Source organism: Sus scrofa, chromosome 2 (assembly GCF_000003025.6).
Source record: "Sus scrofa isolate TJ Tabasco breed Duroc chromosome 2, Sscrofa11.1, whole genome shotgun sequence".
NCBI lineage: Eukaryota > Metazoa > Chordata > Mammalia > Artiodactyla > Suidae > Sus > Sus scrofa.
Window position 1 is genome coordinate 115,447,913 of NC_010444.4, and position 25,916 is coordinate 115,473,828.

Sequence of the window (25,916 nt, forward strand, 5' to 3'; positions counted from 1 at the left end):
CTTGAGTAGTATGAGTTGTTTGTATATTTTGGAGATTAACCTCTTGCTGGTTACATTGTTTGAGACTTTTCTCCCATTTCACATGTTATCTTTTTTTTTTTTTTTTTTTTTTAGTTTCCTTTACTGTGAAAAATCTTATAACCTTGATTAGGTCCCACTGGTTTATTTTTGTTTTTATTTCTCTTGTCCTGTGCGAATGGCCTAAGAAAACAGTTGTACTGTTGATGTGAGAGAATGTTTTGCTTGTGTTCTCTTCTAGGAATTTTATGGTGTCTTATGTGTTGTCTTTAAACCATTTTGAGTTTATTTTTGTGCATGGTGTGAGGGTGTGTTCTAGTTTCATTGATTTATATGCAGCTGTCAACCTTCCCAGCAACCACTTGCTGAGGAGATTGTCTTTTTCCCACTTCATCCTCATGCCTCCTTTTTCAAAGATTAATTGATCATAGTATCTGGGTTTATTTCTGGGTTCTCTTCTGTTCCTTTGGTCTGTATGTCTCTCAAACACCATAAAAAAGATCATACACCACAACCAAGTGGGATTCATCCCAAGTTCACAAGGATGTTTCAACGTACACAAATCAAACGTACACAATCAAACACACTAATGAAAGTCAAAAACCATATGATCATCTCTATAGATGCAGAAAAAACATGTGACAAAATCCAACATCCATTCATGATAAAAATTCTTACCAATATGTGTATATAGGGAACATACTTTAATATAATAAAATTCATTTATAACAAACCCACAGCCAATATAATACTAATGGAGAAAAGCTGAAAGCCTCACTGCTAGAATCTGGAACAAGACAAGGATGCCCACTCTCACCATTTTTATTCAACCTAGTATTGTAAGTCCTAGCCATAGCAATCAAACAAACAAAATAAATAAAAATTATCAAAATTGTAAGAGAAGAAATAAAATCGTCACTATATGCAGATGACATACTACTATATACAGAAAACCCCAAGGACTGCACACAAAAACTATTCAAAACTGATCAACGATTCAGCAAAGCAGAGGATACAAGAATAACATTCAGAAATTGGTTGCATTTCTGTACACTAACAATGAAATATTAGAAAAAAATATAAAAACACAATACCTTTTAAAACTGCACCCCCAAATTAAATTCTTAGTAATAAACCTGACCAAAGAAGTAAAAGACTTATATGGTGAGAAGTATAAAACATTAATCAAGGAAATCAAAGAGGATTTGAAGACCCAGAAAGATATTCCATGCTCCTGGATTGGAAGAATCAGCATTCTTGTGATGGCTGTACTACCCAAAGCAATCTACAGATCCAGTGCAATCCCTATTCAATTATACCTTAATTTTCACAGAGCTAGAACAAACAATCCAAAAATTTATATGCAACCACAAAAGACCCAACATTGCCAAAGAAATCCTGAATAAAAAACAAAAACAAAAAATAAGCAGGGGGCATAACTCCCCAGACCTCAGGCACTATTACAAAACTACAGTAATCAACACAGCATGGTACTGGTACAGAATCTCAAGGCTTGTTTTTTAATCTTTGAGATGCCATGTCCAGAGTAGGCTTCACTTTGAGACTAATGTAGCTCTACATTAATGATTTAACCATAATGTTATCAGAAACTCAAGATTACACTAACTGGCAGGAGGGGGAGGAGGGGATTAGAATAAGTAAATTAGTCTCAATCTTCATCACACAAAGAGGCAGTCAGAATTTCTTTCCTGATTTTGACCATTTAGGAGAACTAGTTTAAACAATACATTTCTCTTGCCATTGCCTCATTTCTGGTACTCAGAAGCGATGGACTACATGAAAATCTAGCTTTCAGCAGGTCTGCTTAAAGGGTTCTTTCTCCTACATACAGAACTTCATTCTTGGTGCACCATGGAAGGCAGTGGGGAAGAAGGAAGGGACAGAAGATAGGCAAGCAATGACCACTGTTTCATCAGAGGAAGCAGAGATGCTAATTTCTGCCATCCAGCCCATCAGGTACATGTCTGCCTGTGCAGCTAGTTGGTGGTAATTAATCCCAGGAGCAGGATCTTTCTAGTCTTCGTTTTCGTTCTTCCTGCTCTTTCTTTTATTTCTTTCTTTTCTTTTTTTTTTCTTTCTTTTTTTAAATTACTTAATGAATTTTATTACATTTATGGTTGTACAATGATCATCAAAACCCAATTTTATAGCATTTCCATCCCAAACCCCCAGCACATCCCCCCACCCCCCAACCTGTCTCATTTGGAAACCATAATTTTTTCAAAGTCTGTGAGTCACTAACTGTTCTGCTTATTTATTTTTTTGCTTTTAGGGCAAAACCCACAGCATATGGAGGTCCCAGGCTAGGAGTCCGACCGGATCTGTAGCTGCTGGCCTACACCACAGCCACAGCAATGTAGAATCCAAGCCACGTTCGCGACCTACACCACAGCTCAGTGCAGCACCAGATCCTTAACCCACCGAGCAAGGCCAGGGATCATACCTGTGTCCTCATGGATGCTAATCAGATTCGTTAACCACTGAGCCACAACAGGAACTCCTCTTTTTTTTTTTTTCCTAAATCATGTCAAGTTAAGAAACCCTGATTCAAGCTGCAACCCCTGTGTTCTTATTAAGCACTTTTAAGCTGGAAAATGCTGGAGTTCCCATCATGGCTCAGTGGTTAACGAATCCAACTAGGAACGATGAGGTTGCACATTTGATCCCTGGCCTTGCTCATTGGGTCGAGGATCCGGCATTGCCATGAGTTGTGGTGTAGGTCGCAGATTCAACTTGGATCTGGTGTAGGTTCAATCCCTGGCCTCCCTCAGTGGGTTAAGGATCCGGCGTTGCCGTGAGCTGTGGTGTAGGTTGCAGACGCGGCTCGGATCCCGTGTTGCTGTGGCTGTGGTGTAGGCTGGTGGCTACAGCTCCGATTAGACCCATAGCCTGGGAACCTACATATGCCAGGGAGCAGACCTAGAAATGGCAAAACGACAACAACAACTAAAAAAAAAAAAAGCTGGAGAATGCTATAATCATTTATGCTGTAATGACACCAGAGTATGATAGACTACTGAGGAGAAAACAAGGCAAAGAGACCAGTCAATAAGTGACAAGGGTCATGAGACGATAAGGGCCCAAATCAAGGTGGTGACAGTGGGAGTGGAGGGCAGAGCAACAGCTCTGAAATGTAGTCAGTGTCCGATTTGGTTAACTTGAGGAGAAGTGTCAGATACTGAGACAAAAACTCAGTAGGTAGGAATCTGTCCAGGAAAAAAATTAATTCAGATCTGAACTAGCAGGACATCAAGCATTAGGGGAGACTCAGAGTGTAAAAAGTGTTTCCACACTACCTACCTTATTTAAATGTCTCCAAAGCTCTTTGAGATGGCTATTATTCTCTTTAACTGCTAAACAGACTCTGTGTATAGAAGTTATGTGACTCATTCAAAATTAAACAGGTAGCAAGAGATAAAACAGACTCTGGTCTTCTGATTTGGTTGAATGTCCTTTTCACTGTACCATAAGGTAGCAAAGCATAAATTATATATTTACCCTTGATACAGACTAATTGTTCATATTTAGCTCAAAGGATCTCAGGTTCAATAAGAAGCCCAGGGAATGAACCAGAAGTCTGAGGACCTACACCGACATCTCAGCTCATTAAGAATGAAGAGGATTACTAGTGAAAACTTTTGTCTGAATGGTTTGAGTTAAACTGTCATATGGACACTGTAATTACTGGGGATCAGGGAGATAGACAGTGTAGATGTCAGTGATGTGGTCAGAAGTGAAGGCCTGGCTGCCCATACAAAGCAGTTGATTCTTTGTTCAATTCATTTCTATGCAAACACAAACACTGTAGCACTGGAAAACACTTGCCATGTCGGTATAATTTTAAATTGTCAAGCTTTTTTGGAATACATTCATGAAGCGATTAAATCGGCTATTTTGCTTTGGGAGATATATTTTTATATGTTATACTGCTCTGCTGAAATGCCATGCTGCATTTCTCAGCAGTCCTTATTGGCTAATAATTCAATTATAAACACAATTCATTATTTTCATGTTAGATTAGAAAGCCTTTTGCGCTGGCTTGAGCTATCTCCCCAGAGCAAATGGGGCAGTTTATAAAAGGCCAAACCACAGGGTGGAGCATTGAGGGTATGAAGCATCATATAAAATTTAACCATAGTAAGTGGAAAAATGCCTTACAGCAAGCTGCTTATCTGTGGCACAAGGCAGCTCAACTTCCAAGATAAAGGCCAGTGCATAACACTGGGAAGTCTTGTGTATTCTTGTTTTCTTTACTTCTTCACCCAGTTTTATAATTTGTTGTTTTTTTTTTTTTTTTTTTTTGTCTTTTTGCCATTTCTAGGTCTGCACCTGTGGCATATGGAGGTTCCCAGGCTATGGGTCTAATCGGAGTGTTAGCCGCCAGCCCATGGGACAGCCACAGCAACACGCGATCCAAGTCTGCGACCTACACCACAGCTCATGGCAACGCCAGATCCTTAACCCACTGAGCAAGGCCAGGGGTTGAACCCAAAATCTCATGGTTCCTAGTCGGATTCCTTAACCACTGAGCCATCATGGGAACTCCTATAATTTGTTATCTTTAGTGAATTTCCTTTCCTCAGTTTTTCCCCTCTCCGCATCAGGCAGAGGTTGCTCTAATTCTGTGAGTCCTTCCTTGAATCTTTTCTTGGATCCTGGGCCTGCTCTTTTCCAGCCTCCACTGAAACCACTTGCTTGTTTCTTTCCTTTTGTGTTGTATGACTTTATAAAGGAGGTTATAGGAAATCTGGCAGAGTTATAAGATTATAAGGAATTATCTACTAATGGACAGCATCAGAAACGGGCAGATAAGAACTACTCACCAGTACAGGCCCAAGCAATTTTTGCCATTACTAATGAAATTTCTTTTGATCAATGAGTTGAATGGTCTCTTTCCGCATTTTAACTCTCTGAACCTTCTTCCCTCATGTGGTACTTCACTTGACGCGCGTGGAAAATGAAATTGCTTACAATACTCCTATTAAGTCACTTGGCATTGAATTTCAGGTACTAAACCAAAAGTATCGTCTACCAAATGTCACAATTTTATAGCCATCTGATCCAGAAAACTCTAATGAAGTTTTAATTTACTATCAGTGCTTGATGCTTCAATACTTCTATTTCATTCTAAATACATTTAGTTCATCTTTTAGATTTTTTACATGTGCCCAATCTTACAAGTACACGAGACCATTTTTTTTTTTTTTTTGCTTTTTGCGGCCACCCTTGTGGCATATTGAGGTTCCCAGGCTAGAGGTCAAATTGGAGCTGTAGCTGCTGGCCTATGCCACAGCCACAGCCATGCCAGATCCAAGCCACATCTGCAACCTACACTACAGGTCACCACAACACCGGATCCTTCACCTACTGAGTGAGGCCAGGGATGGAACCTGTATCTTCATGGATGCTAGTCAGATTCATTTCCACTGATCTACAACGGAAACTCCCACAAGACCACTATCAACATTTCCCCAGAAATGTAAAAGCATTTCTGGTTTGATTTTTTTCATTGCTGTTGTTGGCCATGACTGCAGCATGCAGAAATTCTAGGCCAGGGATCAAATCTGCTCCACAGCAGTTAAGGATGCCAGATCCTTAACCCAGGAGGCCACCAGGGAACTCCTAATTTTGATAATTACATCACAGTTTGGTTTTCTCTGAAATAATGACTTCTTAAAAGCTGTATAGGCTGTCACATAAATAACTTAAGTACTTTGTAAGAAGAGAAGTTAATTTTTTATTACGTAAGTATAATGCTAGCGTTATAGCAGAAAATTTGACTAATAAAGAAGTTAGTCACATTGCTAACTTAAAAAGACTTTAATTTTTTAATGTCAATAGGTTATCTTTGTTTACTAGAGTCATATGTTTAAAACAAAGATTAAATTCTTTTCTTTAACAAAACAGTAAATATTAAGAAACATAATCAAAACTATTTGGCAGTGCTCTTTTAAACAATTACCTTGTCCTTTCTATTATAAACAGTCACTGTGTTTCAGCACTATCTTTCAGTTTACCCTGTGTTCATCCACATTGTCTAAATACTATCTTTCCCTCCAACACGTGATTTTCACAATGTCCTCCCCAAAAAAGAAAAGTCAGGATTCAGTGACAAGACGCCTCAAAGCAGTGATTGCCTTAATAATGAAGCCAGAATGACAGACAGCAGGATGATGTATCCAAGAGTGCTAAACAGGACCCTTAAAATCCGGTTCCAGTCACCAGGAAGCCTAATAAATTTAGCCTTGCCTTCGTCATTTGTAAAGAAAGAATAGTACTGTATTATCTCCAACACCCCTAAATCTATAAAATACTAAGCTTAAAAAAAACCATCTTAAAGAGAAATCACCAAAAAATTAAATCAATGTTGATACAATTCAGTAAAACTGAAAATTGGTTAAAGAAACAATTCTTTGACTTTCAAATAGATATTTAGATATTCTTAATCAGCAACTTTTACTATCTCAGCACTTATGTAAATGTGTTTATTTGGTAATTATTAGAAAACTTTGAAAATAAATTTGACAGAGTAATGCAATATTATTAACTTTTATATATTAAAATATTATTTACTATTTTTAAATCAAGTTAGTCTTCCAAGGCTCTAAACTAGGCTATTTCACGGAAATTAGACAAGCTCTAAGCCACTCCCCAGAAATCTTTACTTGATCTTGAATCCCCAAAACTTCTCAATGAAACTGAGACAACAGCTTTTGTCCAAAACGAATGCATCAGAGTCTTAGAATTTATACATACAGATTGGTGCAGAGTGGGCTTGCCAGAGGCTTAAAAACTGGAATTAGGAGTTCCCTTGTGGCACAGCAGGTTAAGGATCCAACATTGTCACTGCAAAGGCTCAGGCCACTACTATGGTGCAGGTTTGATCCTGGGCCCCAGGAACTTTTACATGCCACAGGAACGGCCAAAAAAAAAAAGAGAGAGAGAGAAAGAAAAGAAAAAAGAAAGAAAAAGAAACCCCTGGGAGTTTCCTTTATGGCTCCATGGTTAACAAACCTGACTAGGATTCATAAGGATGCAGGTTCGATCCCTGGCCTTGCTCAGTGGTTAAGGATCAGGCGTTGCCATGAGCTGTGGTATAGGTTGCAAACACAGCTTGGATCTGGCAGCAGCTGTAGCTCCAATTCAACCCCTAGCCTGGGAACTTGCATACGCCATGATCACAGCCCTAAAATAAAAACTGAAATTAAAAATAAACCCTGGAACTAATTTTAAGAAAAATATATGACAATTGATTTTGCAACTTGCTATGGCACAACATATTATTAGTAGTAGTAGTAGAAAAGGAACTCAAATCTCTAATTATTCCCAAATATTGGAAAGATATCTATTCTGATCAATTTCCTCAGAAATATTCTAAAATTCTTCTTTCCTCCATTGAACCTATGCTCTCTTTTATAGTAATTTGTCTTTTTCCCTTTTCAAATTAAAATATATACAGGAGGAAACTAATACTTATCACTCATTTCTGTTACCCATTACAAGGAAGGCATAAAGAAACAGAACCTTAGTGTATTTCCTTCAAGGATAATCAACTGTACTCCATTGTTGTTTAGCAACTTGGAAAATAAAAGATGTTTTAAATGTGGGAATAAAGTTATCAATAACAAAGTTCCTCTAATAAAGACAAACAGTGCAAGACACCCATGCTCATCTAGCCAAAAAAAAAAGATAAGAACAATTTATTGATGAAATGAACTAATACAAAATACATAAACTGCTCTTGCCTTTGGAACTGAGATTATAAATTTTTTTCATAGTCAACTAAGGTGTGATTAACATTTAAGTACAAAGGTTATTTAACATTTAAACACAAAGGTTTCTCCGTGAGTTACTTTGGATTTATAGGATCCCTCTTACCAGCATTTCTTTTGAAGCTGTGTTTTATGAAAGATGAGATGTTCAAGAACCTTATTCAACTGAGGACGATTCTTCTGAACACAAGTCCAGGCAGCAACACAGTGCCAGAGCAGGGGGGTGATTTCATATCCTTCCTGATTAAGCTGCAAATGGTCCTGGAATTAAAATATTAAAGTCTGAGAAACAGTTCTTTGACTTGAATAGACATAAAAATAAGTTTTATTTATTTATCTTTTTCTTTTATCTTCTTAGGGCTGTACCCACGGCATATGGAGATTCCTAGGCTAGAGATCAAATTGGAGCTGAAGCCACCAGCCTAAACCACAGCCACAGCAACACCGCATCCAAACTGTGTCTGTGATCTACACCACAGCCCATGGCAACGCTGGATCCTTAACCTACTGAGCAAGGCCAGGGATCGAACCCGTGTCCCTGTGGATGCCAGTCAGGTTCATTAACTGCTGAGCCATGACAGGAACTCTGAAAATATATTTTAAATGCATGCTTTCCTATACTTCATGTTACACAAAGTGAAGCAATTTACTCAAATATACTTTTTAAGTATAAGCAGTTAACCTGAACTTAATGTCTTAATATTTTGCACATGGATCTCTGTGTTGAATGACATCAGTTTTACACCACAACAAAAATTATGTATCGTCTAAGGGACAACTATTAGACACAACTGTGCTTCTTAAAACCTCCCTAACACCCAGGGGAAGGAATGGGGAAGAGTTTCAACAATGACCAAAAGCAAATTACAGAACACTGTAAACCAACTATAATGGAAAAAATAAAAATCATTCTTTAAAAATGTGGACTTTTTGCTTTAAGGACCAAAATATTGCGTAGCTATACATGGTCAACATCTGCTAAGTAACTATTTTAAGAGTCTACAATTTCAGAAAACAAATGGGCCATTTGCCTGTTTTTTTTCTTAGAGTGCTTCCTAACAGTTTTGTAGATTTAATTGATCTACAAAAGCACCTGGTACAAAGAAACATGAAACATGTCTTATTTTTAGGCATAGCACTCCCACTGAATTTCTGTCAACAATAAAGATTCAAATACACATCCTGTGGTATGTATTCAAGTAACTAATTTAGGTGATACTTTATTCTTTTATGCTCAAAAGAAACACTTAAAGAAATCCCAAAGGGTTTTATAATTCTCATTTACTATATGAAATAACATCAAGACTACAGCTTAAAGAAAGTTTTTGTGTTAAAGACACATGCACCTCAATGCTCATGGCAGCATTATTTACAATAGCCAAGACATGGAAACAACCTAAATGTCCTTCAACAGGTAAAGAAGATATGACACAATGGAATATGACACAACCATAAAAAGAGAATGAAATAATGCCATTTGCACAACATGATGGACCTAGAGATTTTCATTTCAAAGTAAATCAAAAAAAGAAAGACAAATACTACACGAGATCTTTTTTATGTGTAATCTAAAATATGACACAAATGAACTTATCTATAAGACAGAAACAGACTCTTAGATCTAGAGAACAGACTTGTGGTTGCCAAGGAGAGTGGGGAGTGGATTGGGAGTTTGAGATTAGCAGATGCAAACTATTATATACAGAATGAATAACAATAAAGTCCCACTGTACAGCACAGGGAACTATATTTAGTATCCTGTAATAAACCATAATGAAAAAGAATATAAAAAGGAATATATATCTTTAAAAGTTTTCATGTTGAGTATTCTTTAGAGAGAAGGCCAGAAGTTCACACATAAATTTTAAAATAAGACATTTTAAATTTCTAGTAAACATTTTGGTTGTCTCACAGATGCGTATTGATCTACATTATCTCAGGAACTCAGATGCTGGAAATAAAGGCAGGAGTAAGATAAAGTTGCTGCACAAGTCTACTGACCTAGGGGAACAAGCATCCACAAAAGCAAATGGAGACAAATCAGTGTTGAGAATGTTAGAATAGCCCACAGAAAAGCTTCATTCTAAATTAATGTTAAGACTTCAGACTGAGACATGCAGACTTCATTACATGCACATATTTCATCAAAAAAAAACTCAGTTTTCTGCTCTGTGGTAGAGTCTCCCCCAAAATCAGAACCCATATAAATGAAATTCTTTTCTCAAATTGCTCTACAAGGCTCAGCCTGGATGCCTGACATTCTTCATGTTGCAAACATTCTGAATGCATATGTATATATGTTTTGAAACTTGTGGATGGCTTGACTAATTAAATGAAAACAATCAATACTTGGTTCTTTCAAATCATGTACACTGCATGGCTAGAGACACTATTGAGTTAGGTCAAAAATCCTCGTGAACAAACTTATACACCATCACCAGAGAACATTCCCAAAAGCATTTGGTAAAAATGACCAGGTATTAGACAATGAACAAAATTTGTTTTATTTTTAACATATGATACCATTTTTACTTATCATTAAAAATGGGGGAAAAATTAGTCTCTGATTTCTGGAACTAATTTGACATCAATATCACTACAAGGTAGTCTGGTTCTCATAGGTCACTCTGTTCTCCTGTTGAATATAAACTCAAGAACATCAACCTGAAACAATATTACTCTAGGCCCATGATTAATAAAGCCACTTGATATTTTTTCTAAAGCAGAGATTAAAAAAATCACCATGCCACCTAAAAAATACCCAATCAGAATCACCCCTACTTCCTGTCAGCATCAAATCTAGAGAAATGGTATCTCATGGTAGTTTTGATTTGCATTTCAATAAATAAATAAATAAATAAATAAAATCTAGAGAGAACCCCTAGTTTTGTTTATTGGCTTTTTTGTTTGCTTGTTTGTTTGTTTGCTCTTAAGGCTGCAACCTCAGCATATGGAGGCTTCCAGGCTAGGGGCTGAACCAAAGCTGCAGCTACTGGCCTACATCACAGCCACAGCAATGCAGGATCTGAGACGTGTCTGTGACATACACCATGGCTCACAGAAATACTGGATCCTTAACCCACTGAGCAAGGCAAGGATTGAACCTGCGTCCCCGTGGATGCTAGTCAGATTCGGTAACTGCTGAGCCATGACAGGAACTCTGCAAGAACCCCTGGTTCTTTAGCACCTCCCTCAAGTCACCCAAAGTCCAAATCCCGTAACAGATTCGTTCCAAAATCCTCTAACTGAAATGTCGCAAATTTCCTTGTGTGTGTTCTTTCCTTGCAGCAAATAATAAAATCAATTTGCAAAAGACAACTTACAGAATGGGAGAAAATAATTTCAAATAATGCAACTGACAAGGGCTTAATCTCTAAAATATACAAACATCTTATACAACTCAACAACAAAAAAGCCAACAGCCCAAATGAAAAATGAGCAAGAGACCTAAATATACATTTCTCCAAAGATATACAGATGGCCAACAAGCACATGAAAAAATGCTCAACATTACTGACTATTAGAGAAATGCAAATCAAAACTACCATGAGGTATCACCTCACACCAGTCAGAATAGCCATCATTACTAAGTCCACAAATAACAAATGCTGGAGAGGGTGTGGAGAAAAGGGAACCCTCCTGCCCTGGTGGTGGGAATGTCAATTGGTACGACCACTATGGAGAACAGTATGGAGGTACCTTAGAAAACTATACATAGAGCTACTCTATGACCCAGCAATCCCACTCTTGGGCATATATCCAGACAAAACTCTCCTTGAAAAAGAAAAGGAAGGAGTTCCCGTCGTGGCACAATGGTTAACGAATCCAACTAGGAACCATGAGATTGCGGGTTCAATCCCTGCCCTGCTCAATGGGTTAATGATCCGGCATTGTCGTGAGCTGTGGTGTAGGTTGCAGACGCAACTCGATCCCGTGTTGCTATGGCTCTGGCATAGGCTGGCAGCTACAGCTCCGATTAGACCCCTAGCATGGGAACCTCCATATGCCATGAAAGCAGCCCAAGAAATGGCAAAAAGACAAAAAAAGAAAAAAGAAAAGGAAAGTTTGTTCATTGCAGCACTATTCATGATAGCCAAGACATGGAAACAACCTAAACGTCCATCCACAGACGACTGGATTAAGAAGAGGTGGTATATATACACAATAGAATACTACTCAGCCATAAAAAAGAGCAAAATAATACCATCTGCAGCCCCGTGGATGGAACTAGATACTCTAATACTAACTGAAGTAAGTCAGAAAGAGAAAGACAAATACCACTTTATATCACTTATATCTGGAATCTAATAGATAGCACAAATGAACCTCTCCACAGAAGAGAAAATCATGGACATGGAGAAAAGACTTGTGGTTGCCAAAGGGGAGAGGGGAGGGAGTGGTATAGACTGGGGAATTTGGGGTTAGAAGATGCAAACTACTACCTTTGGAATGGATAAGCAATGGGATCCTGCTTATAGCCCTGGGAATTATGTCTGGTCACTTGTGATGGAGCATGATAATGTGAGAAAAAAGAATGTATACATCTATGTGTGACTGGGTCACCTTGCTATGCAGTAGAAAATTGACATTACACTGTAAACCAGCTACAACAGAAAAAAAAATAAAAATCATTATAAAAGAAAAAATTAATTAGAAAAATAAAATTTGCCCAACTGTACATGTGCTTCTGAGGGTACTGGTATCATTAAGAGCACATGAACCCATCATATCTGCAAATTTTCCAGAAAAGTAGGGCTTATCTCTTATCCTTATTCATTATACCCTTATATATTTCAAGCAGTTGATGGAAATCCTGCACAAGTTTCCTCCTTGCTTTTTTTTTTTTGCAAAAGAAAAAAATTGTATTTGCCAAACTAGAATGAATAAATATAATAATGATGATACTGTGATTTAATACAATCATCAGTGTAGCAGAAGAAGAAACAAAATTCTGAGAACTATAAGGTGGTGTAGGGTGCTTTCCCTTTACATTAAATCAATCCCACCCAAGGTGGGGTTGGCAGGTAAGTCGCATTGGTAAACTGTTAACTATATATATATATATATATATATATATATATATATATATATATAGACACACATACATAAGAATATATATTTAGAAGATTTTATAAAATTTGACAGTTTTTATTTATTTTCAGTCCAATAAAAAATTAACACATATATTCATGCATTTTTATTCTTATAATGCAGTATTATCGTAGTTTGTAAAAGTGTCAGTCTCTGATAGTTTGAAAAAAAAATTTTAAGTGTACAGTGATGCTGTTTTCTCTACACAGATAGTTTGAAAAGCACTGAGCACAGCATTAAATGACTCCCAGAGAACTAGAACTTTTTTCTTTTTTCTCCTTCGAGCCTTGTAATTTATCTATTTATTTATCTGGGCTTTATGATCACTTGCTATGGTTCCTTCATCTCTTCACCATGATGTCCAGATAGGGCTATGCTGCTTTGCAAACTGGCCGCCATACATGGAGGCCAAGAGGAAACCTGATCACAGGTTTAATAAGCAAGGAAATGTACCTAGGAAGGTTGTCCTGGGTGGCAGCAAGAGATCAGATCTGCAACACCTGCCCTCCGGAATCTTAAGGTTTGGTTTGTGTAGAGGCTTTAACTGGGTTTAGTTACATATACCATCCAGATCTCAGCAACACATTAGTGCCTCAAGACTGTGTCCTTGGAACTGGCTCCCACTGGAGAAACAGTGGGCAGAGAGTCTATTCCAAAGGCAGAAAGCCCATGTGTCAAAGGATTGCTAATCTTCCATTGGCTGAGAATTCAGATAACCATATCAGCTTGAATTTTGTACAAATCTGAGAAGCCCTGAGAGTCTGACCAGGCTCTCTTTTGTAACAAAAATGACCTACGAAACATGGACTCTATTATGGCTGCTCAATGACAGCTTTTTGAGTTTCATCTTATTTTTAGTCATTTGGGGAATGGTTGACGTTTCCATGAAAGGACCTCTCAATACGCATGTGTTACTTGAATAACAGGACATGAATCATAGGATAATGCTCCTAATTTTAAAGGATCTGCCTCAGTCTAACCCAATTCCTCGTAACCATTTACAATTACAGTACAGCTTAAAATATTTCAAATTTAGACAATGCTTTTGGCTGACTACTTAAAGCACTAGAGGACAAGACTGCTAACACACTTGGATGTAAATCCTGTATGTTTCCTAGGTTCCAGAAAATGGTTTGTACTTTAGGAAGAATGCAATTATTTAATCAAGGGTCTACTGCATTTTAGTTGAATTTGAATCTACCTTCTCCAAAGAACTATGTTATTATTATCCTGTGACAACTGTGCTTAGCCAATTCAGCTTTGCTAGTGAGCAAAGGACAGAGTGGAAAACTCAATCCAGTGTTCTGGCTCTGCAATCCAGAGAGCCAATTAAATGTACCATTTGTCAAATCAATGGAAACTCTGTGTCTGGATCAGCTTTAAAGGACAATAAAAGGGGAAATGGGTTCCAGCATCAGAGGAAGGAAATTTTCTATTTTTGTGTAGAACCAGCACCCATACTGTGTGTATCCTAATTCCTATATCCTACAGAATTTCCTTTTTTTAAAAGCAATGTTACAGCAGCAATTTGAAAACAAATCTTGTTTCAACCTGAATGCTTATAAATATATTAAAAATAAAGTATTTTACAGTGGCCAAAATATGTTGTCATGGACTTTTCAGCACAAGTGGAAGATAAGAGCTACAGGAATAAATTCACAAATCCTTTAGTATAGCATACTAATAATAAGGAAGGGAGAGAGGATGAACACAGATGCATCTTTTATATTCCCAGTTTTCTCTATTTTCCCCCTTTCTTCTCCCAGAAGTTGAGAGAGATGGGTACTGAATGGATAAATACACAACAGAACTGAGGAGGCTAGTTTAGATTAAGCTATATCAGAGAAATTGAGCTGAAGATGGGGAACAATGTTAAAACTTACCATCAATCACTGAATCAGTTAGCTGAACCAGCAATTTTCAGCATCGCACTCACAGCATATAGAGGTTCCAAGGCTACGGGTCCAATCAGAGCTGTAGCTGCTGGCCTATGCCACAGCCACAGCAACACCAGATGGGAGCCGTGCCTACGACCTACACCGCAGCTCACAACAATGCGGGGTCCTTAGCCCACTGAGCAAGGTCAGGGATTGAATCTGCGTCTTCATGGATATTAGGTTCATTAACCTCTGAGCCACAACAGAACTCCCTACACTACCTTTTATATTCTTTAAATTATGAGGTAATGGGAGTAGAAAAGGAGCACAATAAGTCTGACAGGATAAAATCTGTTATAATCCCTTCACAGAATCTCATGTATTGAGCTGAAGTAGTACTTAAAAAGATTGAAACTATGCCCTTTCTTCTAAAAAGTGTAAAAATTGGTAAAAAGCTGAAAGCATTTCCTCTAAGATCAGGAAGAAGACAAGGATGCCCACTCTGACTACTCTTATTCAACAGTTTTGGAAGTCCTAGTCACATCAATCAGAGAAAAAAAAGTAACAAAAGGAATCAAAATTTGAAAAGATGTAGTAAAACTATCACTGAATACAGATGACATGATACTATACAGAGAAAATCCTTAAGACACAACCATAAAACTACTAGAGTTCATCAATGAATTTAATAAAGTTGCAGGATACAAAATTAATATATTAGAAATCTGTTGCATTTCTATACATTAATAACAAAACTGCAGAAAGAAAAATTAAGAAAATAAACCCATTTAGTACTGCATCAAGAAGAATAAAATATCTAGAAGTAAACCTACCTAAGGAGGAAAAAGTACTTAGTACTCTGGAAACTATAAGGTGCTGAAGAAAGAAACTGAAGACTACACAAACAGATGAAAAAATATATCATGGTCAATATACCATACCATGGTCATGTACCATGGAAGAATCAATACTATTAAAATGGCCATACTCCCTAAGGCAATCTATAGATTCAATGCAATCCCAACAGAAGAAAGAATGACATTTTTAAAAGAAATAAAACAATTTTAGGAGTTCCCACTGTAGCACAACTGGATGGATGGTGTCATTGCAGTGCTGGGACACAGGTTCAATCCCTGGCCCAGTACAGTGGATTAAATATCCAGCATTGCTTCAGTTGTGGTAGGATGCAACTGTGGCTTGGATCTGATTCCCAGCTCAGGAACTCCTTATGCCATAGGGCAGTGAAAATATAGGAAAAAAAATTTTAATGGGTATGGAAACAGAAAAGACAAAGTACTCTTGTCTGAGTAGCCAAAGTAATCTTGAGAAAGACGAATGGAGCTGAAGGAATGAGGCTCCCTGACTTCAGACTATACCACAAAGCTTCAGTCATCAAAACAGTATGGAACTGGAACAAAACCAGACAAATACATCAATGGAACAGGATAGAAAGTACAGAAATAAAACTCAAGTACCTATGATCAATTCCTCTTTGACGAATGAGGCAAGCATATACAATGGAGAAAATACAGACTCTTCAACAAGTGGTGCTGGGAAAACTGATTAGCTACACGTGAAATAATGAAATTAGAACATTCTCTAATAACAAACACAAAAATAAACTCAAAATGGATTAAAGACCTAAATATTAGACTGGATACTATAAAACTCCTAGAGGAAAAGATAGGCAGAACACTCTGACACAAATGGTAGCAATATCGTTTTGGATTCATAGCCAAGAGAAATGGAAATAAAAACAAAAATAAACAAATAGGACCTAATAAAACTTAAAAGCTTTTGAACAGCAGCAGAAACCATAAACAAAATGAAAAGATAACACATACACATTGCATCAATGTTAATTTACTAGTTTTGATAATATATTACAGTTGCACAAAATATAACCATTGGGACAAAATATAACCATTGTGAGGCCAGGAATCTAATCTGCATCTTCATGGATACTAGTCGGGCTCGTTAACCACTGAGCCACCATGGGAACTCCTAAATTTTTTTAAAAAAGAAAAAACTGGAGTTTATATCATGTTAATGAATCTGACTAGAATCCGTGAGGACACAGATTCAATCCCTGGCCTTGCTCAGTGGGTTAAGGATCCAGTGCTGCCTTGGGCTGCAGTATAGGTCACAGACATGACATAGATCCTGCATGGCTGTGGCTGTGCTATAGGCCAAGAGCTACAGCTCCAATTGGACCCCTAGCCTGGGAACCTCCATATGCCATGGGTGTGGCCCTAAAAAGCAAAAAAGAAAAAAAAAGAAAAAAAGAAAAACAGTATGCAAGGGGAGAACTGCAATTTGACAGAAAAGGGCTTAATTTCCACAATATACAAACAGCTCATACAGTTCAATATCAAAAATACTTCAATCAAAAATGAGCCAGATGAGAACTATAAAACATTAATCAAGGAAATTAAAGAGGACTCAAAGAAATGGAAAGAAATTCCATGTTTCAGGGTTGGAAAAAATAATACTGTAAAAATGGCCATACTACCCAAAACAATCTACAGATTCAATGCAATCCCTATTAAATTACCCATGACGTTTCTCACAGAACTAGAACAAACAATCCAAAAATTTATATGGAACCACAAAAGACCCAGAATTTCCAAAGCAATCCTGAGGAACAAAAATCAAGCAGGAGGCATAACTCTCCCAGACTTCAGGCAATATTACAAAGCCACAGTCATCAAGACAGTGTGCTACTGGTACCAAAACAGACATTCAGACCAATGGAACAGAACAGAGAACCCAGAAATAAACTCAGACACCTAGGGTCAATTAACCTTCAATAAAGGAGGCAAAAAATATAAAAATGGGAAAAAGTCTATTCACCAAAGTGGTGTTGGGACAACTGGACAGCCACATGTAAATCAATAAAACTGGAACACACTCTCACGCCATGCACAAAAATAAACTCAAAATGGCCTAAAGACTTAAATGTAAGACAAGACACCATCAAACTCTTAGAAGAGAACATAGGCAAAACATTCTCTGATATCAACCTTACAAATGCTTTCTCAGGTCAGTCTCCCAAGGTAAAAGAAATAAAAGCAAAAAGACAACCTACAAAATGGGAGAAAATTGTTTCAAATAATGCAACTGACAAGGGCTTAATCTCTAAAATATACAAACATCTTATACAACTCAACAACAAAAAAGCCAACAGCCCAAATGAAAAATGAGCAAGAGACCTAAATATACATTTCTCCAAAGATATACAGATGGCCAACAAGCACATGAAAAAATGCTCAACATTACTGATTATTAGAGAAATGTAAATCAAAACTACCATGAGGTATCACCTCACACCAGTCAGAACAGCCATCATTACTAAGTCCACAAATAACAAATGCTGGAGAGGGTGTGGAGAAAAGGGAACCCTCCTGCCCTGGTGGTGGGAGTGTCAATTGGTACGACCACTATGGAGAACAGTATGGAGGTACCTTAGAAAACTATACATAGAACTACTCTATGACCCAGCAATCCCACTCTTGGGCATATATCCAGACAAAACTCTCCTTGAAAAAGAAAAGGAAAGTTTGTTCATTGCAGCACTATTCATGATAGCCAAGACATGGAAACAACCTAAACATCCATCCACAGAAGACTGGATTAAGAAGAGGTGGTATATATACACAATGAAATACTACTCAGCCATAAAAAAGAGCAAGATAATACCATCTGCAGCCCCGTGGATGGAACTAGAGACTCTAATACTAACTAAAGTAAGTCAGAAAGAAAAAGACAAATACCACTTTATATCACTTATATCTGGAATCTAATAGATAGCACAAATGAACCTCTCCACAGAAAAGAAAATCATGGACATGGAGAACAGACTTGTGGTTGCCAAAGGGGAGAGGGGGAGGGAGAGGGATGGACTGGGAATCTGGGGTTAAAAGATGCAAACTATTGCCTTGGGAATGGATAAGCAATGGGATCCTGCTCTGGGAACTATGTCTGGTCACTTGTGATGGAGCATGATAATGTGAGAAAAAAGAATGTACGCATGTATGTGTCATCCTGCTGTGCAGTATAAAACTAATAGAACACTGTAACCAGCTATAATGGAAAAAATAAAAATCATTATTAAAAAATTAAAATAAATAAAAACAAAAATAAACTTCACCAAGTGATAGACCCAATCAAAAAAAAAAAAAAAAATGAGCAGGAGACCTAACTAGACATTTCTCCAAAGAAAACATACAAATGACCAACAGGAACATGAAAAGGTGTTCAATATTGATAATTATTAGAGAAATGCAAATCAAAACTACCATGAGGTATCATCTCACACGGTCAGAACGGTCTTCATCAAAATGTTTACAAATTATTGGATCTTGTGTTGCTGTGGCTCTGGCATAGGCTGGCAGCAACAGCTCTGATTAGACCCCTAGCCTGGGAACCTCCATATGCCGCAGGTGTGGCCCTAAAAAGACAAAAGACAAGAAAAAAAAATGTTTACAAATAATAAATGCTGGAGAGGGTGTGGAGAAGAGGGAACCCTTCTACACTCTTGGTGGGAATGTACATTGGTGCAGCCAGTATGGAGAACAGTATGGAGGTTCCTTAAAAAACTAAAAATAAAATCACTATATGGTACAGCCATCCCACTCCTGACCATACATCCAGGAAAAATCTAATTCAAAAAGATATGTGCACCACAATGTTTATAGCAGCCCTATTTACCATAGTCAAGACATAGAAGCAACCTAAATGTCCATCAACAGATGAATAAAGACGATGTGGTACATATATACAATGGAATATTACTCAGCCATAAAAAAATAATGAAATAATGCCATTTGCAGCAACATGGATAGACCTAGAGATTGTCATACTAAGTGAAGTAAGCCAGGCAGAGAAAGACAAATATCATATGATATTATTTATGTGTGGAATCTTAAAAAAAATGAACTTATTTACAAAACAGAAACAGACTCACAGATAGAGAAAACTTACAGCTATCAAAGGGGAAAGGGAAAGAGGAATAAATCAGGAGTTTGGGATTAACATATACATACTACTATATATAAAATAATCAAAAAAGACTGGCTTTATAGCATAGGGAACTATATTCAACACTTTGTAATAATCCATAATGAGAAAGAATCTGAAAAAATGTGTGTATATATATAAATATATATAAACATATATAATACACACACACACACATATATATAACTGAACCACTTTGCTGTACACCTGAAACTAACACAACATTGTAAGTCAACTATATTTCAATAAAATTTTTTTTAAATATGAGAAAAGTACATGCTGATGAGAAAACATATCATTCCAAACCTTCGCTGGTATCATTAAAAAAAAAAAAAAAAGCTGTAAAAAAGTAGAGAGATTTAGAGACGTCTCCCATTCTAGGCAGATAAATTCTTTTCATGGGTTGACATTTTTGCCCCATACAGTTCAAACCACGTTGAAGAGAAGTAAGCCTCCATTTCCTTGCTGTGTATGTGCACCAAGCGTGACAAAAAATAGAGTGATTCTTAAGGGGAAGCAGAATCAACACTGAACATTTCGCGTCTCACAACTATAACACTCATTTTATCAAGATTTCACAGTATCTTACTTGTTTAAAGGAAAAACACTCAAATCATCACTACATTAAGTTCAGCACAATTAACTACATAGTTAAGCACAATTATTTAGTCAGAATAATCATGTCCCTAGATGAAAATTATTATATTAAACTGCCTGAGTTAAAGTGAGTTCCTAAGTACATTTCTCAGTAATCATTATTTATGGTTACACAGCTCTTAATAATGTATAAAGCACATGTTTTTCTGCAATTTTCACAATAACCATGTAAATAGGGCAAATATAACAACGCCAAGATGATGGTGGTAGTGGAGATGATGGTAGTGTCTTTTTTAAAGATAATGGGGGTGTTCCCGTCATGGCTCAGGGGAAACGAATCTGACTAGCTTCCATGAGGACGCAGGTTCCACCTGGGCCTTGCTAGTGAGTTAAGGATCTGGCATTGCTGTGAGCTATAGCGTAGGTCACAGACGCGGCTCTGCCCTGGCATTGCTGTGGCATAGGCAGGCAGCTGTAGTTTGATTGGATCCCTAGCCTGGGAATCTCCATATGCCACAGGTGCGGCCCTAAAAATAAACAAACAAACAAATAAATAAATATGGGGGCTTTATGTACCTACTGTAGATCACAGTCAGTTGGTGAGCAGGTCTTTCTTCTTGATAGCTACGGGTTTTTTCGGTTGCTTCATATCTTAGGTTATACATTTACTGTTAAAACTGGCTTTTTTTTGTTTGCTTTTTTTTTTTTTTTTTTTTGCTTTATAGGGCCACACCTGTGGCATATGGAAGTTCCCAGGTTAGGGGTCGAAATCAAGCTACAGCCACCGGCCCAAGCCACACCCACAGGCCCAAGCCACACCCACAGCAATGCAGGATCCAAACTGTGTCTGCAACCTACACCAAAGCTCACAGCACTGCCAGATCCCCAACATACTGAGTGAGGCTAGTGATCAAATCCGCCTAGTTGGGATCCTAGTCGGGTTCGTTAACTGCTGAGCCACTAAGGGAATTCCCTGTTAAAACATTTTTAAACTTTAAAATAAGATCCTTTTATGCATGAAGAAATTTGTGTTCATTAGAAAGTATAACCAAATGGTTCAAATGGCTTACAAGCCACTCTGTAGATGTTTCCCCATGGGTCAAAGAGAAAAACTAACTCCTAGAAAGATTACAAATATGTGAGTATAAATGTTCTTCCTTATAAACGTAAATTGTAGATAGTTTTAGAAAAGGCCCAAGGGAAGCAAGGGATGATTGTAAAAGTACCTCATAGGCAAAAATACTTAAAAAGAGAAGGTTATTTAAATTTCTTTAGTTGTTCCAACTTGCATTATGTTAAATGTTTTTCCCTTTTAAGAAATTGTTAGAAAAACAAATTTTTCTATTTATAAACTATAAAATAATATGTACATATAGCAAAAAAATAAAAGAATCAAAGTTTTGAAATGTTTACTGCTTTCTTTTGGAATATATATGAGAAGAGGAAGTAAAGACATTATAAATCCCAGAGATTGAAGTTTGTCTTTTGAAGTACTTCAGCCTATAAGGTATGTGAATATTGTAGTTCTGTTTGCATAATACATGGCTTATTACATACCAAGGAATTATGTAACTAAGCCAGACAGCTTTCTCCAATGTTGATCACTAATATCTGAGTTAGAAATTAAAAGGAGATTTGTCATAGGGCACGGATTACTTTAATTCCTCAGTTTTGAACCATTTAAAACTTTTCAGTTGATTTCAATAGCATATTTAAATGTTATTACATATGAATTATGGAAACATAAAAAATTACACTTGCTGTCATTAATAGTCTGCACTTTACACACACTCCCTTTAATAAAAATGTAGTATCTTAAAATGTTCATTTATAAGACAATCTCAATCATGCTTCAATTTTCAATTAGATGGACTCTATAAGGAAGAAAGTTTTATGACATTACCTATTTAAGGTAGTAGTGTAGCTATTCTTGCCCCACCATTGATCCTACTAACTACTATCCAAGAAATGAATATAAGCTTGCATGAATTTTGTGTCTGTGCTGTTCATTCTTCTCCCCCTGCCCCCACCTCCACAAGCTAAACTCATCTTAAGCAATATTACTACATCAGCAAGCATGATTATTTAATCATAATAATCTGATCTGATTCATCATGCACTGGGATATACTCACCATCTCAGAATCTACATGCTTATATCTCTTCTTGTTTTCTGCAGGGCCAAAAACTGATTCAAAACGGAGTTCTCTTTTATATATAACTTTCATGATTTTCAGAATGTACCGAACATTCGAAAAGACGTTTGGATACTTGCAATATAATTCTCCAGAGAAAGAAAGTGCTATTGTAAGAAAAATAATTTGTGAGAAGTATTTCATTAACATCTCGCATTCTGTTTCATTTGTCTTTTAGTCATTAAAATACAATTAAATTCAGTACTTTGAGGCTGAAATTGCTGTACATTTCCCCATCTGTTGAAGATTAATAATGTTATGTATGACCCCTGGTGGTATAATAGAAAACTGCAAGATAAATAATTCATATATATAACAGTTTATATAATCCAGAACAGCAATTGCATAATGGTTGGTCCAATTAAGTTTAGTTACTAGACAACAATCCTTGGAAACTTCTAGCTGAAAATAAACCAATTTAGAATCAATACTATTCATAAAGGATAGTCTGAAACTGTTATCAATGTCATTGTTTTTAACCCAACATTCCCCATTCTTTTCAACATGTTAATTGATTTTTAAAAGCACAGTGTTTAACTATAGCCAACAATTACGTCCTTCAACATAAGACTATGTGATATTTAATGGAACCATCTTTGTACCACCTTTTCTATAAACTTAATCTGTGAGTTTCAGTCCAACGACACTGGAAAAATCAGTAATAACCACTCTTCCACTGGATGGCTATATGGAAGGGTAGGAGTCACTAATAGCAATAGGTAGAAATCAGTCTATTACTAAAAATGGAAATGTAGCCTAAGTAAGGCTCTGCTTAGTAAGAGGGCAACATCTGGGGATTTTTTCTTTATATGAAACAAAGATGTTGGTATTCTTGACATACACCAACAATAACAAGCTAATGTGAGAACGTGAGGTTTGATTCAAATAATTTTTCAAAATGTGTCACCATTACTTGAGTATTTGATGAGTCACTATTCTGAACACTGGGAGGAGTTAAAAAGATTTATACTATAATGAACAAAGCAAAACCAGTGGTATGATAGACACAGATTCCTATTCTGCCAACCTACAGCATCGTCTTGGTTTCGCACCCTGTCAACGCTTGTACTGTGTACATATTGGTCAGTCTCCAAAACACTTCCACTATTACGTTCTACTCCCTCCTCCACAGTTTTTCCCATCAGATATTATTCCTCTTCTTGTATCTTGAGTCTCTTGATCTCTTATCCTACCATATATTAATCTTCTCTTCTTTTAACCTTGTTTTATTTCAAACAAACTATTGACATATTTTTCCTCCCCTTCATAGTGAAGCTTTTTAAAAATTTTTGATCTTTTTAGATCAAAAATCATGTCTCAGTGGTAATAAGCCAACTGGTATCCATGAGGACGCAGCTTCAATCCCTGGCCTCACTCAATGAGTTAAGGATTCAGTGTTGCCGTGAGCTTTGGTGCAGGTCACAGACGTGGCTCAGATCCCACAGCGCTATGGCTGTGGTATAGGCTGGCAGCTGTAGCTCAGATTTGACCCCTAGCCTGGGAACTTACATATGTCACAGGTGCAGCCCTAAAAATAAATAATAAACAAATAAATTTGATCTTTTTAAAACACTGATCTTCTTGAATCTCATCTTTGGATTTCTATATCATCATTCCCTCATTTCCCTTAATTCGCCTTTACTGATTGATGTCTGTTATCCCAACAGACATCAATCTATTAAATGTTTACATCCCCCAAGACTCTGTTATCCCAATCTATTAAATGTTTATATCCCCCAAGACTCTATTCCTAGAATAAATTTCTCCCCACCACCATCTCCCATTCCCAGTTTCTCTCACCCATATTAAAGCTGATGACTCTCAGAGTTCCTGTTGTGGCTCAGTGGAAAGGAATCTGACTAGTATCCATGACGACGCAGGTTGAATCCCTAGTCTCGCTCAATGGGTTAAGGATCTACCATTGCCGTGAGCTGTGGTGTAGGTTGCAGACACACTGCTTGGATTCCACCTTGCTGTGGCCGGCAGCTGAGACTCCAATTAGACCCATAGCCTGGGAACCTCCATATGCTGTGGGTGTGCCCCTAAAAAGATACACGCATCCAAAAAAAAAAAAAATGATGATTGTCAAATGATTCGTGTTAATACTCACAAATCAAGTGATGGCCAGGCTTCAACTCATGTTTCCAGGTACTTGCTAGGTGTATATACCTAAGTGATCTTTAAATTCAGTATGTTCAATGTTCCTCCAAAATTTCCTGTTTAAATCCCCATTATCTTTTTTATGTTTAATTTTTTTATTTTTTTATTTTTAAATGATTTTTATTTTTTCCATTCTAGCTGGTTTAGTGTTCTGTCAATTTTCTACTATACAGCAAAGTGATCCAGTCACACATACATGTATATATTCTTTTTTCTCACATTATCATGCTCCATCATAAGTGACTAGATCTAGCAAGATCTCATTGCTTATCCATTCCAAAGGCAATAGTATGCATCTATTAACCCCAAATTCCCAATACATCCCACTCCCTCCTCCCCCCTCCCCCTTGGCATCCACAAGTCTGTTCTCCAAGTCCATGATTTTCTTTTCTGTGGAAAGGTTCATTTGTGCCCATATATTAGATTCCATATATAAGTGATATCGTAAGGTATTTGTCTTTCTCTTTCTGACTGACTTCACTTAGCATGGGAGTCTCTAGTTCCATCCATGTTGCTGCAAATTATAGCCTCATTATCTTGATCTTATTAGTCAATATGTGAAACTGAAGATTTGTCCTGAATTCCTCACTTTCCTGTATATATAGCTCAAATTCAAGTGATCACCAAGTCCAGTGTTTTCCACCTCCTAAACATTTTCAAAACTACTCTATCCTCATTTTAGTAGTTCATATTTGTAACATCTCTTGCCTATACTAACATCATAGCTGATGGACCCCCTGTATCTACTCTCTCATTTCAATCCAGCATCTACATCTCCACTAGTGGTACCTTATTAAAATGTGAATTTATCTTTCTTGAAATCCACTGAGTTAGATACTAATACAGATGAGAAAACTGAGTCACAGACAAGGTCATATGCTTAGTGAAGTATGAAATTTGAAAATAAAACCCATGCGGTCTTGCCCAGAAGCTGTGCTTTTCAATACTATACCTGTGATCTTTCACAAAAAATAAAATATAGCTTATACTCTTTACAGTGATTGTCTGAGCATCCCAAAATATAAAATGTAAGTTTTATAAGTGTATAAAATAAAAGATAGTATACCGTATAAATATGGTTGAAGCCTAAGTAAATGTTGTTTAAAACTTTCCAGGTGACCGTGAAGGAAATATATATAAAGTCGTAAGAAGACCAAATAGCCAACC

The 25,916-nt window shown here is 37.0% G+C and overlaps 1 protein-coding gene across 8 annotated transcripts in view; it reads right to left on the minus strand.

The window, feature by feature from the left end:
- The window catches only part of TMEM232 (transmembrane protein 232), a 243,920-nt gene that overhangs the window by 168,157 nt on the left and 49,847 nt on the right, over positions 1-25,916 (minus strand). For all 8 annotated transcript variants that reach the window (XR_002341851.1, XM_005661576.3, XM_013995016.2 and 5 more), the window contains 3 exons: positions 25,816-25,915; positions 22,530-22,696; positions 7,918-8,072 (listed from right to left, as the gene is read on the minus strand). Coding sequence is in view for 7 of the 8 variants with exons in the window: in XM_005661576.3 (XP_005661633.3) it covers positions 7,918-8,072; positions 22,530-22,696; positions 25,816-25,915 (422 nt within the window). In the remaining variant the exon portion in view is untranslated. The remainder of the gene's footprint in view (positions 1-7,917; positions 8,073-22,529; positions 22,697-25,815; position 25,916) is intronic.